The following is a 16,852-nucleotide window of genomic DNA, read 5'->3' as shown; positions in this document are numbered from 1 at the left end:
CGAGAATTGTAGCTGACATCCCAAATTTCCTTAGTCTTCTGAGAAAGTAGAGGCATTGGTGGGCTTTCTTAACTATAGTTTCAGCATGAATCTGACAGGCTGAAACGCCTTTAAAAGAGAGAAATTGTAAAGTTTAAGGACAGCTTCAGTGAAACTCTTATACTTACAGGAGTCATTCTGAAAGCCTAAAATTGCTGCTTTGTAGACATATTCAGCAGTTTGGAAGTGCTTTCACACACCTTGGAGTTGCCACTTTGGCCTGCCACTGGCTGATCAGCCACCTCATCTCTTGGACAAATAACAACACCACTTACCGGCACAATTGAACCAGGCAGTAGCACTGGCTCTTGGGATGGCACTCGCCTCCTCAAATGATCTATGTGTTTCTTCACTAACTTGTCCTGCATTTTCACCTCATAATACAGTGGCCACCACAACTCCTGAGATCCAGTTTGGTCTGCTTCCAAAATTCATCACAAAGGACTGGATCTATCTCAAATGCTCTTTCTACTTTTGACAAATCATGATTCCTCTTCTGACAACTCCACCTTATCTTCACCCTCCCCAGCAAATTCAGAAATACCAAGCTCAATCTGGTCCTTAAGTATCAACGCATTAGCAGCTCAGCTGGAGCTATTCCTGTTGTAATATGCAGAGTGGTTCTATAAGCCAGCAGAAAACATGTCATTTTACTTTCTAATGAAGCAGGTGTTTGCTTCATATAGGCATTGAACGTTTTCACTACGCGTTCAGCCAGCCGATTTGATGAGTAGTGATCGGGTGCCATATGGATATGTTTTATTCCATTAAAGATCATGAACTTCTGGAAATTAGCACTTGTGAACGCTGCCCTGTTGTCTGACACAAGTCCTCCTGGTACACCGTGTGACATTGGCGCAGCTTCTCAAGTGTGGAATGTGAAGTTGTGGACCTCATTTTGAATACCACCATTCATTTCAAATAGACGACCATGAACAAAAGGAACATTGTGCCCATTGACAGGCCAACATAATCCATGTGAACTCTTACCCATGGCTGACCTGGCTATTCCCATGGGTGCAGGGGGGCTGAAGCTGATAGCTTTTGCTGGAACTTGCACTGGTCACATTGCTTGACAACCGTTTTTATATCAGATCGATGTGAGGCCGCCAGCTATAGCTTCTTACTAATATTTTTATCTTTGATACGCCCAGATGGGCATGATGCAATTCTTCAAGTAATAACTCTCTTCCTGTAATGGGAACAGCCAAACTCGTTCTCCAAAGGATTACACCATCCTCACAACTGAGCTCATGCCTTCTGAGCTGATAATGCTTCATTTCCTCTGAGGCATTCTCATTCCACCACCCATACAGTATATGTTTAATCTTTGATAACAGTGGGTCTCTATTAGTCCAGTACTTAATTTGTTATGCTGTTGCAGGTAAAGAGTCCAGAAAGTTTAAAACAATTACATTCTCTTGCGGGACTAGCGGGGGTGGTGTTCTTTCAGATAATGATAGATGACTTAAGGCATGGCTATGTGAGCCCCGGGCCAATGATTGAAGGTATATTTGTAAGCAGACAAGAACAGCGCCCATCACTGTATTCTCACAGATGCAATTGGCAGAATTGCTTTGTCCTCCTTTAAAAGCCCCAGAAGCGGCTTATGATCTTTGATGATAGTAAAATGTCTCTCTCAGGGTCCTCCCCATTGAGTTAAACTAAAATCTTTGCAGTGTTACCGAGGCTTTAGGGTGGTAATGCCCATTTGCTAGTTCAACAAGCTCCGCTAATGTCTGTGGGCGGCACGGTGGCACAGTGGTTGGCACTGCTGCCTCACAGCGCCAGGGACCCGGATTCGATTCCTGGCTTGGGTCACTGTGTGGAGTTTGTACGTTCTCCCCGTCTCTGCGATGGTTTCCTCCGGGTGCTCAGGTTTCCTCCCACAGTCCGAAAGACGTGCTGGTTAGGTGCATTGACCTGAACAGGCGCTGGAATGTGGCGACTAGGGGAATTTCACAGTAACTTCATTGTAGTGTTAATGTAAGCCTTACTTGTGACTAATAAATAAACTTTAAAAAAAGTCTTCATGCCGGGAGCATCTGGGGACATTAAACTTTGGATCAAGTTATATATCTGGGTCCCACAAATGAAATGACTTTCGTCGTATCTTCTCCCTCTATTCCATTAGCCCTGAAAAATACTCGAACCATTCCAGATACTGTACCCAGTTCTCAGTGGTCACATCGAAGGCTTCTAGCTTCCCAAGGAGAGGCACGCCTGCTCCCTCTTTTTCAGGCTTTGGTCAATCTGATTTACTCTGCAGTTTTACAATGATGTTCTCTTCTAATTCCTCGCTACAAACGGAGTTGCTCTGATTTACCTCATCGTCAATGTAGTAATTGCGAGGATTGGCGGCCACCAGTTAGTATAATGAACTATAATGGTTTATTTACAAGCAAATAAATATACAGAGTACTCTTACGATGTTAGCACTTCCAGCTCTCAGATCTATACTGGCTGTAAAAGCCCACGCTCAGCACCAAGATCCCCACGTTCGGTCCCTATTGGGCGATCAGGTCACATGACTCTCCCAATGTACACCCCTTATTGGAGCCAGCTACTGCAGGTGAGGAAAATTTTCTTCGCTCAGAGGGTAGTGAACCCATGGAATGCTTGACCACAGAATGATCTGGGGGCCAAGTCATTAAATATATTCAAGAAAGATGTAGATTTTTTTTTAGACTTTAATGGCATCAAGCGGTACTGATAGAAAGCGTATGGCATTGAGACAGAGGGGTCAGCTATGATCATATTGAATGGTGGAGCAGACTCAAAGGGCCGAATGGCCCACTTATGCTCGTAGTTTCCATGTTTCTATGAACAGCAACACCAGGAGCCTCACCAACAGCACTGGTAGCAGCAAAAACACCTTCTGTGCAGCCACATGGCACACAGGATTGAGGAATAGGATGCTGAGTTGTAGCTTGAAGGAGGTGATACCCCAGCACAGGGTATACAGTGGGTGAGCTACCACAACATGACAGAGCAACAGTGCCTCGGGAGGCTCAGGTTTTTGTGGCAGGTCATTGTAAACACCTGGAACAAGAGAGCCTGTTGGGCAGACATTGCAAGTGGTCACCAAGGCTTCCTCAGTCTGAACTTCTTTACATTTGGCTCCTTCCAGAGATCTGCTGATAACAGCTTCAGGATCTCACAATCTGCTACCCAGATCATAAGAACATAAGAAATAGGAGTAGGCCATCTAGCCCCTCGAGCCTGCCCCGCCATTCAATAAGATCATGGCTGATCTGAAGTGGATCAGTTCTATTTACCCGCCTGATCCCCATAACCCCTAATTCCCTTACCGACCAGGAATCCATCTGTCCGTGATTTAAACATATTCAACGAGGTAGCCCCCACCACTTCAGTGGGCAGAGAATTCCAGAGATTCACCACCCTCTGAGAGAAGAAGTTCCTCCTCAACTCTGTCCTAAACTGACCCCCCCTTTATTTTGAGGCTGTGCCCTCTAGTTCTCGTTTCCTTTCTAAGAGGAAAGAATCTCTCCACCTCTACTCTATCCAGCCCCTTCATTATCTTATAGGTCTCTATAAGATCCCCCCTCAGCCTTCTAAATTCCAACAAGTACAAACCCAATCTGCTCAGTCTCTCCTCATATTCAACACCCCTCATCTCTGGTATCAACCTGGTGAACCTTCTCTGCACTCCCTCCAAGGCCAATATATCCTTCCACAAATAAGGGGACCAATACTGCACACAGTATACCAGCTGCGGCCTCACCAATGCCCTGTACAGATGCAGCAAGACATCTCTGCTTTTATATTCTATCCCCCTTGCAATATAGGCCAACATCCCATTTGCTTTCTTGATCACCTGTTGCACCTGCAGACTGGGTTTTTGCGTCTCATGCACAAGGACCCCCAGGTCCCTCTGCACAGCAGCATGTTGTAATTTCTTTCCATTTAGATAATAATCCAAGTTGCTATTATTTCTTCCAAAGTGAATAACCTCGCATTTGTTAACGTTATACTCCATCTGCCAGATCCTCGCCCACTCACGCAGCCTGTCCAAATCCAGATCATCACCCAGGTGACATTGTAATTGATGACTATAAATACTAAATATTACTGAATGGGAATCTATATAGAACAAGATGTTTGCCAAGGTTGTGAATGATGCCATGGAGCCAGTCAGACATAGAGGGCTAGTAGCTTCATTGCAGTGGCTGGATTCTTTCAGGTACAGGGAGTCATTGACTGCTCACATATAGTGATCAAAGCTCCCTCAGATCACCCCAAATGTCCAGGCACTGCCCAATCTGTGTGTGAGGGCATCTGACAGTGCCATCCAAAATCCTGTGATCCCAACAAGCACAATTCATTCCGACAGTCAACAATGAAACCATCACATTCATGTCCTTTCCTCCTAAGCACACCATTCACCTGAGGGGAGGTCGTACCAATCACCTGAGGGGAGGTCGTACCAATCACCTGAGGGGAGGTCATACCAATCGCCTGAGGGGAGGTCGTACCAATCACCTGAGGGGAGGTCGTACCAATCACCTGAGGGGAGGTCGTACCAATCACCTGAGGGGAGGTCGTACCAATCACCTGAGGGGAGGTTGTACCATTCAGCTAAGGGGAGGTCGTACCATTCAGCTGAGGGGAGGTCGTACCATTCAGCTGAGGGGAGGTCGTACCATTCAGCTGAGGGGAGGTCGTACCATTCAGCTGAGGGGAGGTCGTACCATTCAGCTGAGGGGAGGTCGTACCATTCAGCTGAGGGGAGGTCGTACCATTCAGCTGAGGGGAGGTCGTACCATTCAGCTGAGGGGAGGTCAATCGCTTCCAGGGTGAATGGGGATGCAACAAAATAGAAATAAAAAGAATGAGGAGTCCAAATAAAGTATTTTATTAATTGAAATAAACATTAACACAATGTCATGAACAATGTTGTACACACCTAATTGAATTCCTTTGTGCAACTAATAAGTCTTTTTCATCTATTTCCTATTCTCCTACATGGTGTAACCTCGGTGGTTTCTGAAGAGCTGGAAGCAAGCTGCTTGTTCTCAACTTAGATAGATGGGATACTTTGGGTGAACGTCTTCTGGATTTTGGAGTCCATGAGGGACATGCCAAAGATTGTCCGCCTGTACCAGTGAAGAACCAGGCTCAGTCAGCAGGGCAGGCTGAAGAATGTGTATCTGTCTTGGAGGGTGCTGGAGTGACCAAGAATAAGAATAAGCATCTTGAGAAGAGTCCCCCGACATGTGACCTTTCTCCATCTTCCCTCTCATGGCCCACCTGCTTTTCCCTATTAGACAATGGTTGGAGATTATTTGGCTGTATGACAGTGAGGTGCTAAACTGCCAAGGTGAGACTTTACTCCATCCTGTATAAAGTGGCAGCCTTGCTAGATCATAGAATCCCTACAGTGCAGAAGGAAGCCATTCAGCCCATCAAGTCTGCCCCGACCACACCCAGGCCCTATCCCCTTAACCCCACGTATTTATTCTGCTATTCCCCCTGACACTATGGGGCAATTTAGCATGGCCAATCAACCTAACCCGCACATCTTTGGAGTGTGGGAGGAAACCGGAGCACCCGGAGGAAAACAATGCAGACACGAGGAGAATGTGCAAACTTCACACAGACCTGGGCTAGTGTGCACTCAGTGGCCAGCCATATCTAATTCACCTTGCAGGTGGTCACTCTTTCCATGGAGGTGGAGAGCAGCCTGAGACATTTTGGAAATCATGCTAGAGATGAATTCCTATAATCTCTCTCTGGAAATGCTGATAGAAATGCACACACTTCCTGTTGCTGCTTCACACATTCCCTTTTCATTAATGACCCCTGAGGCTCTACATCCAGCTGAATAGAGTTGAAGTATCCTGCACCCTCTGATGGGATCTATCCACTACTCCCCCTGTCACCAACACCTGCTCCTGTTCACACGTGACATGTCTCTCCCCGTGACCACCCTGCTTTCTCTATTGTAGTATTTACCTAGCCGTGTGTACATGTACTGGTGGAGAATGCATATGAATCATGTGATAGTGCATCCTCAGAATTCTGATCTTCCTCTGAGGGCTCCTCATCCTCCACTGCAGGGGCTTTGAAGGACCTGTGGGGCATCAAACATATGAGTTAGTGCTGATGTTGAGAAAGGTTACAAATTCACTATAGTGTACTTTGTGACATTTTAGTAGTACTAACGTCAATTCAACATGAGTGACTGTTAAGTGCCAAGTGGCAATGCATCATCTAAGGTTGTCATCAAGTCTGTGGGTTGCCTCCATTTCCCCTTTGCCAATACCCATTCTCTGCACCACCCTACCAATCTTCAAGACGTTCTCCCCCAAAGCAGTCAGGGTGGCCATGATTACAGTCCGGCCCTTATTCTCTGCCTCTCCCAGGAGCTGTGAACTCTCTTCTCCTGCGATGAGAGAAGGCAAAGATAAGATTGTGAGAAACAGAATTATGCTCAGGTTGGAATGATTACATTTATGGAAGTTAACCATGATAAATGGATGTGAGAGCCAATCGGATGAGGGTGAGTAGAAGTGTTGTCAATTCAGTCAGAGATTTGAGAATCCTGCTTGTGTGAAACTGTGAGGATGTCAATCAGGTGAGTACTGTGGAGGAGAATACAAGTCAGAGAGTAATGGATTCCACCAAAATGTCAGATGATGCTTACCTTTCTGGACATGATGAGATTATCAGCTTTTTGCTGCTCTGAATTCCTGTGATGGCCACCATGTTCCTATTGCTCACAACCTGTGCTACTTTCAGTCACCCCTGCTTAGATAAGGTGGCTGGCTTCTTCCTCCCATCCATGGGAAAGATAACCTCTCTTCTGGCACTGAGCACCTCCATCATGACATACAGGGAAGAATTTGAGAACCTTCTCATGTCCTCCATTCATCTCTGCCTTCACTTTGCTTTAAAAACAAGCTTCCCCAAATCCAACCTAACCCCTGCCAGGTCTCTTTAAATACGGAGCCTTCACTGATAAAGTGCAAGCCGCCATCATGCTCACACTCTGTAATTGGTAGGATGCTAATGCCCATAGCCGGGGTTAAAGAACCAAAATAAAACCCATTTCAGTTGTAACAGGTTTCCAATCCATTACTGGTCCATTGCTTGGATTCTCATTGAAGCAGTTCCTAGCGTGCTGCAATTTTAATCTATGTTCATCCTCCTGCTCCTCTCTCTTTTAAGATTTGCATTGATTCACAACACTGGGTTGTGCAGTTTCTTCAGGCCACAATTGAGGACCTCTACCAATGAAATTACTTAAACAGCATAAGGATACATGATCTTCTTTTCCAGGGCGTTGTACTTGGAAATCATCACAGTGCATGCTCCACAACCTCCTCCACCACAGCCGTACTTAGTCCCTGTTAGCCTGACTGAAAGCACACACGTCAAGGGAAAGTCTCAATCAAGGCTGGCACCTTAATGATACCATCCACAAACAGCCTTGGGGAATCTAACCAGACAGTGACTGTTCAATGTGCACTGAAATAATGGAGATACGTCAGTGCTTTGGTCAATGAGATGCTACACTTGGTCCAATGGCCAGAGAAGTGATAATCAGCTCCTGCTTGTGATCAATTACTTGAGTTATCTGCAGATACTAGCAAAGCTGAAACTATTCTGCTATGAGCAGAGAAAGTTATGAGGAGATTGGACAGGCAACGAAAGGTGTAGATAGATTAGATAAGGAGGAATTGTTTTCACTGGCAAGAGGGTCAGTAATCAGAGGGCACTGACTCAAGGTGATTGGCAAAATACAAACAAGAGGTGAAACAAGTTTTTTTTAATGCCGAGTTGTTCTGTTCTGAAATGCAATGCCTGAAAGGGTGCTGGAAGCAGATTTAATAGTAACTTTCAGAAGGGAATGGAACAAGTTCTTGAAGAGAAAATATTGCAGGGCTATGGGGAAAGAGTAAGGGAGTGGGATTCATTGGATATAAGAGCTAGCACAGGTTGGATGGGCTGAATGAGAAATATCGGGCTCAGGCTTCAGCTGAATTTCACCTCAGTTGGGAGGGAGGTGACTGCCTCAGAAAGCTGTGGGGATCCGCTGGAGGTCAAGGCTGAGAGCAGTAGAAGGATGTCAAAGTGAGAAGATTGAGTTGAGATTCAGATCAGCCATGATCAAATTGAATGGTGGAGCAGGCTCAAGGGACCAACAAGAAAGATTCAAACCACTTCCCCTGGACATTTAATAACATTGAGTCCACCATCCTGGAAATTGTCATTGACCAAAACCTCAACTGGACCAGCTACATAAGTTATGAGCAGGATTTTCCAGCCGCGCTTGCTCCAAAACCAGAAAATCCCGCCCGAGGTCAACTGCCCTTTGCCCGCTATGATTGGGGGGGCGGGGGGGGGGGGGACAGGAGAATCCACCTCTATGTGTCTGAAGGCTCAGCAAAGCCTTCCTATCACTTACAACAACAACTTGATATAACGATTTCAATATAGCAAAACATTCCAAGGCACTTCATAGGTATGTTATCAAATAAAATATGATACCTTGGCACGTAAGGAGATATTAGGGCAGGTGATCAGAAACTTGGTCAAAGAGGAAAATATTACAGAGCATCCTAATGGAGGAATGAGAGGCATAGGGGTTTGGGGAGGGTGTTCCAGTGATTGGGGCCTAGGCAAGAGAAGACACAGACATCAATTGCAGAATAAGTAAAACCAGGCATGAGTAAAAGCCCAGAACTGCAGCAGTGCAGAGATCTCAGAGGTTGTGAGCTGGAGGAGATTACAGCAATAGGAAGGAACAAGGCCATGGAGGGATTTGAAAACAAGGATAAGAATTTTAAAACTGGGGCATTTGCACAATCAACAGCCAATGTAGATCAGTGATCAGAGGACTGATGAATGAACAGGGCTTGGTACAAGGTAGGATACCAGCAGCAGAGATTTGGATTATCTCAAGTTTACAAAGGATGGAGGTTCAAGACCAGATGTGAATACATTAAAATAGTCAAGTTGAGAGGTAACAAAGGCATGAATGAGGGCTTCAGCAGATGTTCAGATGAGACAGGAGCAAATCCGAGCAATGTTACGAGGTGGAAATAAGCGGTCTTAGCAAATATGTGCTCAGAGCTCATCTTGGAATCAAATGTGCCACCAATATTGCAAACACACTGGTTTAGTCCCAGACTGTTGTCAAGGAGAGGGATGGAGTTGGTAGTTAGGGCAAGGAGTTTGGAGAGGGGACTAAAACAATGACTTCCAGTCTTTAAATGGTGGAAATTTCTGCTCATCCCATTTTACATGTTGGACAAGCAGTCTGATAATTTAGCAACAGTGGAGGAGCAGAGGTGAGATATGGCTGGGTGTCATCAGTGTACATGTGAAAATTGACGTGTTTTCAAATGATGTCGCCAAGGGGAAGCAGGCAGATGAGAAATTGGAGGGAACCTCGGATCAACCCCTGGGGCTCACCAGAAGTAATGGTGTTGGAGCAGGAAGATAAGTCCTTGCTTGTGATCCTCTGGCTACAATTAAGTAAATGAGAACAGCTGAGAGCAGTTCAGTTCAGCTGGCGGGCAGTGGAGTGATGTTGGAGGAGGATGATGTGGTCAGCTGTGTCAAAGGCTGAAGTGAGATTGCGATGGTCGAGGTAGGAAAGTTTACCTTTGTCACAGTCCCATAGGATGTTACTTGTGACTTTAATAAAACCTGTTTCGGTACTGTGTCATGGCAGAAACCTTATTAGAGAGCTTCAAACATGGGGTTTCTAGAAAGAAACAAAATGCAACAAAATGTTCAAGGACTTTGGAAAGGAAAAGCAGGTTGGAAGTGGAATGGTAGTTAGTAAGGATGGTGGGGTCAGGATTTGTTTTTTTGAGAAGAGGAGTGATAGCAGCTGATTTACAGGAGAGTGGAACAAGATTTGAAGAGAGAAAATCGTCAACAATGTTAGCGAACATGAGGTTCAGGAGGAAAATTTAGAAGTTTCATGGGAACAGAATTGAGGAAGTAGGAGGTGGGTAACGTGAATGCAAGAGGGAAGATTGGAGAGAAACTAAAGAAAGATATGAGTTCAGTGTGAGAACAGTGGGAAAGTTTAGAGGTTAGGTTTCTAGAGGGCTGATGAAATTCAATCAATTGTCTTAGGTCTCTGCCACAAACTCAACGCGCAACACCTATTCATTTTGTGTTACCTTCAAGTGCTGGGTGCTTTACATTCATTCAATAGAACCTGTTAGATTCAGAAAATTCTGACCTTATAATCACACCTACACTAAAATTATTTCCACCTCTATAACATCATCCTACAACCCTCTGAGACCTTTCGCTCATCTAACTTTGGCCTCTTGAGCATCCCCGATTACAATTGCTCCACCATTGGCAGCCATGCCATTATCTGTCAAGGCCCCAAACTCTGGAATTACCTTCCATTTCTCTAACTGTCATGAACGTGTAATTAAGATATAGATTTTTAAGGACAAATGTTTGAAAACCGCATTGTTAAAACTAACTTTGAGAAAGCCTTTGTTCAGAAATGGGATGCATGGGCAGACAACTTGGCATCTTTCTGTACTGGTTCAAAACCTTCCCAAACTGCCTACCTTGAGAAAGATCAGAAAAGACATTTTTAAATTTAATGAGTGTTCCACGAGTGTAAATTAGATCCTTCCACTTGCTGGTCTTCCTTCAGAACAAAGATAATTATCTGATGATAACTTTGATAAAAAGCTGAATAAAGAACCCGATGGGAGAAAGGCTGTTTGAATAGCCAACATTGAATATGGAAGTTTAATTCGTCAACTTGGGTTTCATACGATAGGAAAAGGCTGGAAACTGCCCAAAGAGAGAACCATCATGAACGTCATTTAAGGGCATTTAAATGGTCATTGGATAAAACATATGGATGATATTGGAATAGTGTAGGTTAGATGGGCTTTAGATTGGTTTCACAGGTCGGCGCAACATCGAGGGCCGAAGGGCCTGTACTGCGCTGTAATGTTCTATGTCAGGAGGGAGAAACCTTGAAGCAGAAATGACTTCTCAACAAGGAGAGACTGAGAAAGGTTTCCAGAAACAGCAGAGAGGCTGCTGTACTAAATCAAGTTACTGTAGGTCATCACCTGCACTACTACAGCAGTGAAAACAGGAGCCTTCATTCACACCCAGGATCTAGTCTGCATGTTGATTCCACTTACAAGGGCAAGCTCCAACTCTTCAACTACAGAAGCCATCACAGCTGCTAAACTGAACCTCAAGTTTTAACCTCTTCACTTCAGGAAGAAGGAATTTAAGCAATGGGCCTGCAACATATCTCAAAGGCAGATTTGAAATGTATCTTTTAGTACATGCTTTATCCGCATTTTGATCATTGTATTTGTATTCTAATTAATACCTTTATCACTTTTTTCGTAAGTAACCAGTAGTAGTTTTGTAATAAACTAACCTTATTTTGTTTAAGACTAAAGCTTGCCTGTTGTTTTCTTTTTATTGAATCACAAAGTAAAAGGGTGCTGAATTCAAATTCTTAATTCACAGACCACTTTAAGGAAATGCCTTTTACGTAAGCGTGACCCAAACTCTCCCTTTTCCCCTTAAGCAACTCCTTAAAGCCTACTTCATTGACCAAGCTTGGTTATCTCCTCTAATATCTCTTTATGTGGCTCTGTCAATTTAGTTTGAAAATACTCACTCCTGTGGAATACCTTGGCATGTTTTACTATCTTAAAGGTGCTGAATACTTATATTTATTACGCCGTGGGATGTTGATGTCGCAAGGCCACATGTTTTCCCATCCTGCATTGCCCTTGAGTGGCTTGATAGGCCATTTCAGCGGACAGTTATAATTCGACCATGTTGGCCACAATTCAAGTTGTTGTTATTATGGTACTACATACTATGCTTTCATTTGTTAATTAGTATTAATTTGTGTAAATTGTGTCCTTTCAAAGCAATGCTACAGCATCCAGTTTATAAACCAGTACTTCAATGATTTGATGGATGGACATTTCTGAGGCTCTGGTGTCCATACATTATTGTGATTCACAGAGTGAAAGGATACGAGTCCTCCTGAGATAGGGTAACAGCATTGTCTCCGGGTCCGCATTCTGTTCTCTGACCTGCAGGCATAGAGAGAGAGAGGGTGAGAGTAGTAGAAAAGTTGAGGGAGAGAGAGAAAGAGGAAGAAAGACGAGGAGGGAAACAGAGACAAGAAAAGAGAGTGAGATGGTGAGAGGGAAGGAGAGAAAGGCTGAATAACAACAGGAGAAAGAGCGAGAATGACAAGGGGGGGGACAAGGAGAGAAGAAGAGGCAGGACAAGATATAGAGATAGAGAAAGGAAGAGAGAGGGTGGACAAGACAGAGAAGGAAGAAGAAGGAGACAAAGGAAGGAAGATATAGAGGGACTCAAGGAAAGAAATGGACAGAGAAAGGAAGCGAGACAGAGAGGGAGTCCAAGAAGGAGAGGGAGAGAAAGCACATTGAGTGCAAATGGGAGTCCAGACATTGCATGAATGATCTGAAGAGAAGGTGATCTTTCCCACCATGAATTTCCTCCCCCAGCTCTGGCACCACAACTTTACCTCAGGAACCTCAGGAATTCTGAAGCTGCTTTGAGGAAAATCTCCCAAGCGCAGTTTCTTCTGAAAAAGGAATTACGTCAAATGTTTTTCCTCTTCTCTCTATAGGGAGCAGATGCTTGCTGAGGAGCGGTACCTTGTCTTGAGCAGCATTTGAGGCACTCGATGGCAGTGGGCCTATTCGACTTTGTAAGGTATCACTAACCTCATTCACTAGTCAGGGTCAGTGGATAATGATCAGAAATGGGAATCGCTGTTGGTCCAGGGTGCTGAGGCCAAAGATAGTGTCAGTGCAGTGACAAGCCATCTGAACTGTGACAACAGTTCAAACCATGAGGTAAAACTTCATAATGCAATGAGAACTTAGGATTTGGAATTATGCTGCCTGATTGAATGGTTACTTTCAAAAGGGAATCAGATAAATATTTGAAGGAGAAATAGTGTCAGGATGTGGGGAACGAGTTGGAGATTACATATTGAACGAGCCAGTGATTAACCAAACAGCCCCTTTCAGTGCAACACTCTTCTATGATCCTATCTGACTATCCTGTTCACTCTCCACACCCTTTAATATCCCACCTAGTTAAATCCCACCCTCCTGTACACCATTCCCCACCACCAACCCCCCTTATCCATTAATATTCTTTGTTTGCAACTAAATAAATTTTGGACACTTCTTCAATAAAAGTTAGCAATTGTGGCAGCAAATTTCACATTAGCAGCACCGGTCAAGTGGAATTCACCCACCTGATCAATGCAAATCTTAGCAACATGGACAACATGACAGCCAGCCTGACTTTTCTGAGATCCAGGCAGCCTCTTTAAAGGGCGCCCTAATCTCAGCGTTCAGATACAGGCCCCCTTCTCCCTCACAACAGAAAAGGTGATCCACCATCCCCCCCGTGACCAGGGGAACATCCCAACCCTGCACCACTGAGAGAATGGGTCACCCCAAACCCCACCAAAGCCTTCAATATAGGGTCTCCTCAGGCCCCACTTCCTCAGGACCCCCCCCCCTCCACCCCTTGACAGTGCCAACCTTGCATTTACTCCTGGCACTCTAGCACTTACATCCTGGCAGTGACCCTGATCTGGTGCACTGGGCTCCAAAGGGGTGTCAAGGAGGTAAATGCTCTGCCCAGGCAGAGGAAGTGGTCCCCCAAGGGACCTGAGGGTTGAGAGGCCTCCGGCTAAGGGCAAAGGGTTGACCTCAGGAAACTGTCCCAAGGTGGGGGGTCTTGTGGCTGGATTTCCCTTTCTAGCCCTAGGAACCCTGAAGATCACTCTTGGCATGTTGATTTCAGGCAGCACTCTGATCAGAATCTTCATTCTTGTCTGTATACTGTCAAAACTTTGAAATGGTCTGATCATTTTCATCTCCATGTCCCCTGGACAATAGTGTAGTCCTATTCAAAAGGGGAGGATTTTCTTCTCCACAGCTGCTCACTCAACCGCATTCTTTCAACACTGCATTTTTGTCAAGTCTCTGAGCCTCCTCAGAAAGCTGATATCCTTTGAAAACTTTTGTAAACCTTTGAAGTCCTTTGAAATCCATTGCAAACCTTTGAATATTTTTTTCACTCAATTTCACAATCCAACACCCTTAACTAGCTTTTGATTGACAGCTTAATGGTTGTTGCATAGCATGCTTGAGGTTTGTTTATTCCTGCTCTGGACGGGAACCTGATCGATGCCAGTGGGGCAGGCCGGGTGAATTGTGATGGGTGTGCTGTCCGGTGGGTATCCTGATTTAGCCCTGATATCTGATTCAACAGGTCGTTGGGTTCCCACAAGTGAAAGAGAATGAGACTTGCATTTATATAACACCTCCTAAAGCTCTTTACAGTCAATGAAGGAGCTTTGAAGTGTAATCACTGTTGCGTAGTAGAAAATGCAACAGCAGAATTACATACAGCAAGCTCCCACAAATGACAAAGTGACCATGACTATTCTTGTGCTGTTGATTGAGCGATAAAGGAAAATCCTAAATTGTTTTTCAAGTACGTTAAGGGTAAAGGGATAACTAGGGAAAGAGAATGACTCATTAAGGGCCACTGTGATCATTTGTGTGAAGCCAGAGGACCTAGGTAGGGTTCTAAATGAATACTCTCTGTTGGTGTTCACTCGTGAGAGAGACAATGTGGGTATAGAAATCACGGAGAAGGACCGAGATACAATTTTTAAAATTAACATAGACAGAGAGGAGATTCTGAGTGGTCTGGTAGTCTGGCAGACTTTAAAGTAGATAAATCTCGAGGGCCAGATGAACTGTATCCCAGGCTGTTGAGTGAGGCAGGGGAGAAAGAAACAGGGTCTCTGGCAAGAATTTTCAATCCCTCTCTGGCCATAGGAGAGGTGCCGGAGGACTGGAGGACAGCCAATGTGGTACCATGATTCAAGAAGGGAGGAAGGGATAAACCAGGAAACTGCAGGCCAGTAGTCTAACCTCAGTGGTGGGAAAACTATTGGAAGTAATTCTGAGAAACAGAATTAATCTGCATTTGGAGAGGTAGGGATTAATCAACAAAAGTCAGCTTGGTTTTGTTTAGGGGAGTCATATCTGACCACTTGATTGAATTTTTCGAAGAGGTGACCAGGAATGCAGATGATGGCAATTATCTACTTGGAATTCAGCAAGACTTTCAATAAGGTCCTACATGGGAGACAGATAACGAACGTAAGAGCCCATGGGATCCAAGGAAATTTGGCGAATTGGATTCAGAATTGGCTGAGTAGTAGGAAGCAGAGCTTGATGGTTGAAGGGTGTTTTTCTGACTGGAAAATTGTATTAGTAGAGAAATGGTTTGGAAAATTGATGGGATTGAAGGTGGATAAATCTCCAGAGCCTGATAATCTTCATCCTGGAGTATTTAAGGAAGTGGCCCTGGAAATAGTAGATCCATGAGTGGTCATTTTCCAAAATTCTTTGGTCTCTGGACTCTTTCCTACAGATTGGAACAGCTAATGTAAGCCCGCTATTCAAAAAGGGAGGTAGAGAGAAAACAGGGAACTATAGACCAGTAAGCCTAACGTCGGCACTGGGGGAGTTGCTAAAGTCTATTTTCAAGGATTTCATAGCTCAGCATTTGGAAAGCCGTGGTATAATAAGACAAAGTCAGCATGGATTTACAAAGGGGAAATCATGCTTGATGAATCTATTGGAATTCTTTGAGGATGTAACTAGTAGACTTAATAGACTAGTAAACCAAGGAGAACCGGTAGATGTGGTTTATTTAGACTTTCAGAAGGTTTTCGACAAGGTCTCACCTAGCAGCCTACTATGTAAAGTTAAAGCACATGGGATCATGGATAGTGTCTTGGGATGGATAGAAAATTGATCAGCAGATAAGAAGCCAAAAGTTGTCATAAATGGATCTTTTTCCAATTGAAAGGTATTGACTAGTGTGGTACCGCAGAGATCTGTGCTAGGACCCCAACTGTTCACATTATATAGTAAGGATTCTATAAAATTCTAACAGGATTAGACAGGGTAGATTCAGAAATGATGTCCCCAATGGTGGGGGTGACCAGACCTAGGGGTCATAGTTTGAGGCTAAGGGGTAAACCTTTTCAGGCCTAAGGTTAGGAGAAATTTTTTCACCCAGAGGGTGGTGAATGTGTGGAATTCACTACTACAGAAAATGCTTGAGGCCAAAGCTTTTTGACCTCAGTTTTGAATAAACTGAAGGTCGATAAGTCCCCTGGGCCTGATGAAATATATCCTAGGATTCTTTGGGAGGCAAGGAATGAGATTGCAGAGCCTTTGATCTTTGGGTCTTCAGTGTCCACGGGGATGGTGCCAGAGGACTGGAGAGTGGCGAATGTTGTTCCTCTGTTTAAGAAAGGGAATAGAAATGACCCTGGTAATTATAGACCGGTTAGTCTTACTTCGGTGGTTGGTAAATTGATGGAAAAGGTCCTGAGGGATGGGATTTACGACCATTTAGAAAGATGCGGATTAATCCAGGATAGTCAGCACGGATTCGTGAAGGGCAAGTCGTGCCTCACAAATTTGATTGAATTTTTTGAGGAGGTAACTAAGTGTGTTGATGAAGGTAGGGCAGTTGATGTCATATACATGGATTTTAGTAAGGCGTTTGATAAGGTCCCCCATGGTCGGCTTATGATGAAAGTAAGGAGGTGTGGGATAGAGGGAAAGTTGGCCGATTGGATAGGTAACTGGCTATCTGATCGAAGACAGAGGGTGGTGGTGGATGGAAAATTTTTGGACTGGAGGCAGGTTGCTAGCGGAGTGCCACAGGGATC

General features: G+C 44.5%; 1 protein-coding gene across 4 annotated transcripts in view; it reads right to left on the bottom strand.

Annotated features, from left to right (window-relative positions):
• Positions 1–16,852, bottom strand: part of LOC144504089 (aldehyde oxidase 1-like) — a 190,488-nt gene that overhangs the window by 151,406 nt on the left and 22,230 nt on the right. For 3 of the 4 annotated variants that reach the window (XM_078229257.1, XM_078229258.1, XM_078229259.1), the window contains exons 2-3: positions 12,068–12,125; positions 7,325–7,421 (exon numbers count right to left, since the gene is read on the bottom strand). In XM_078229257.1, the coding sequence (XP_078085383.1) occupies positions 7,325–7,421; positions 12,068–12,125 (155 nt within the window). The remainder of the gene's footprint in view (positions 1–7,324; positions 7,422–12,067; positions 12,126–16,852) is intronic. The other variant, XM_078229260.1, reaches the window with a different exon arrangement.

The sequence above is a fragment of the Mustelus asterias genome, chromosome 14 (genome assembly GCF_964213995.1).
Source record: "Mustelus asterias chromosome 14, sMusAst1.hap1.1, whole genome shotgun sequence".
NCBI lineage: Eukaryota > Metazoa > Chordata > Chondrichthyes > Carcharhiniformes > Triakidae > Mustelus > Mustelus asterias.
The sequence above is the reverse complement of the archived record's forward strand: the minus strand, read 5'-3'. Positions and strand labels throughout refer to the sequence as shown.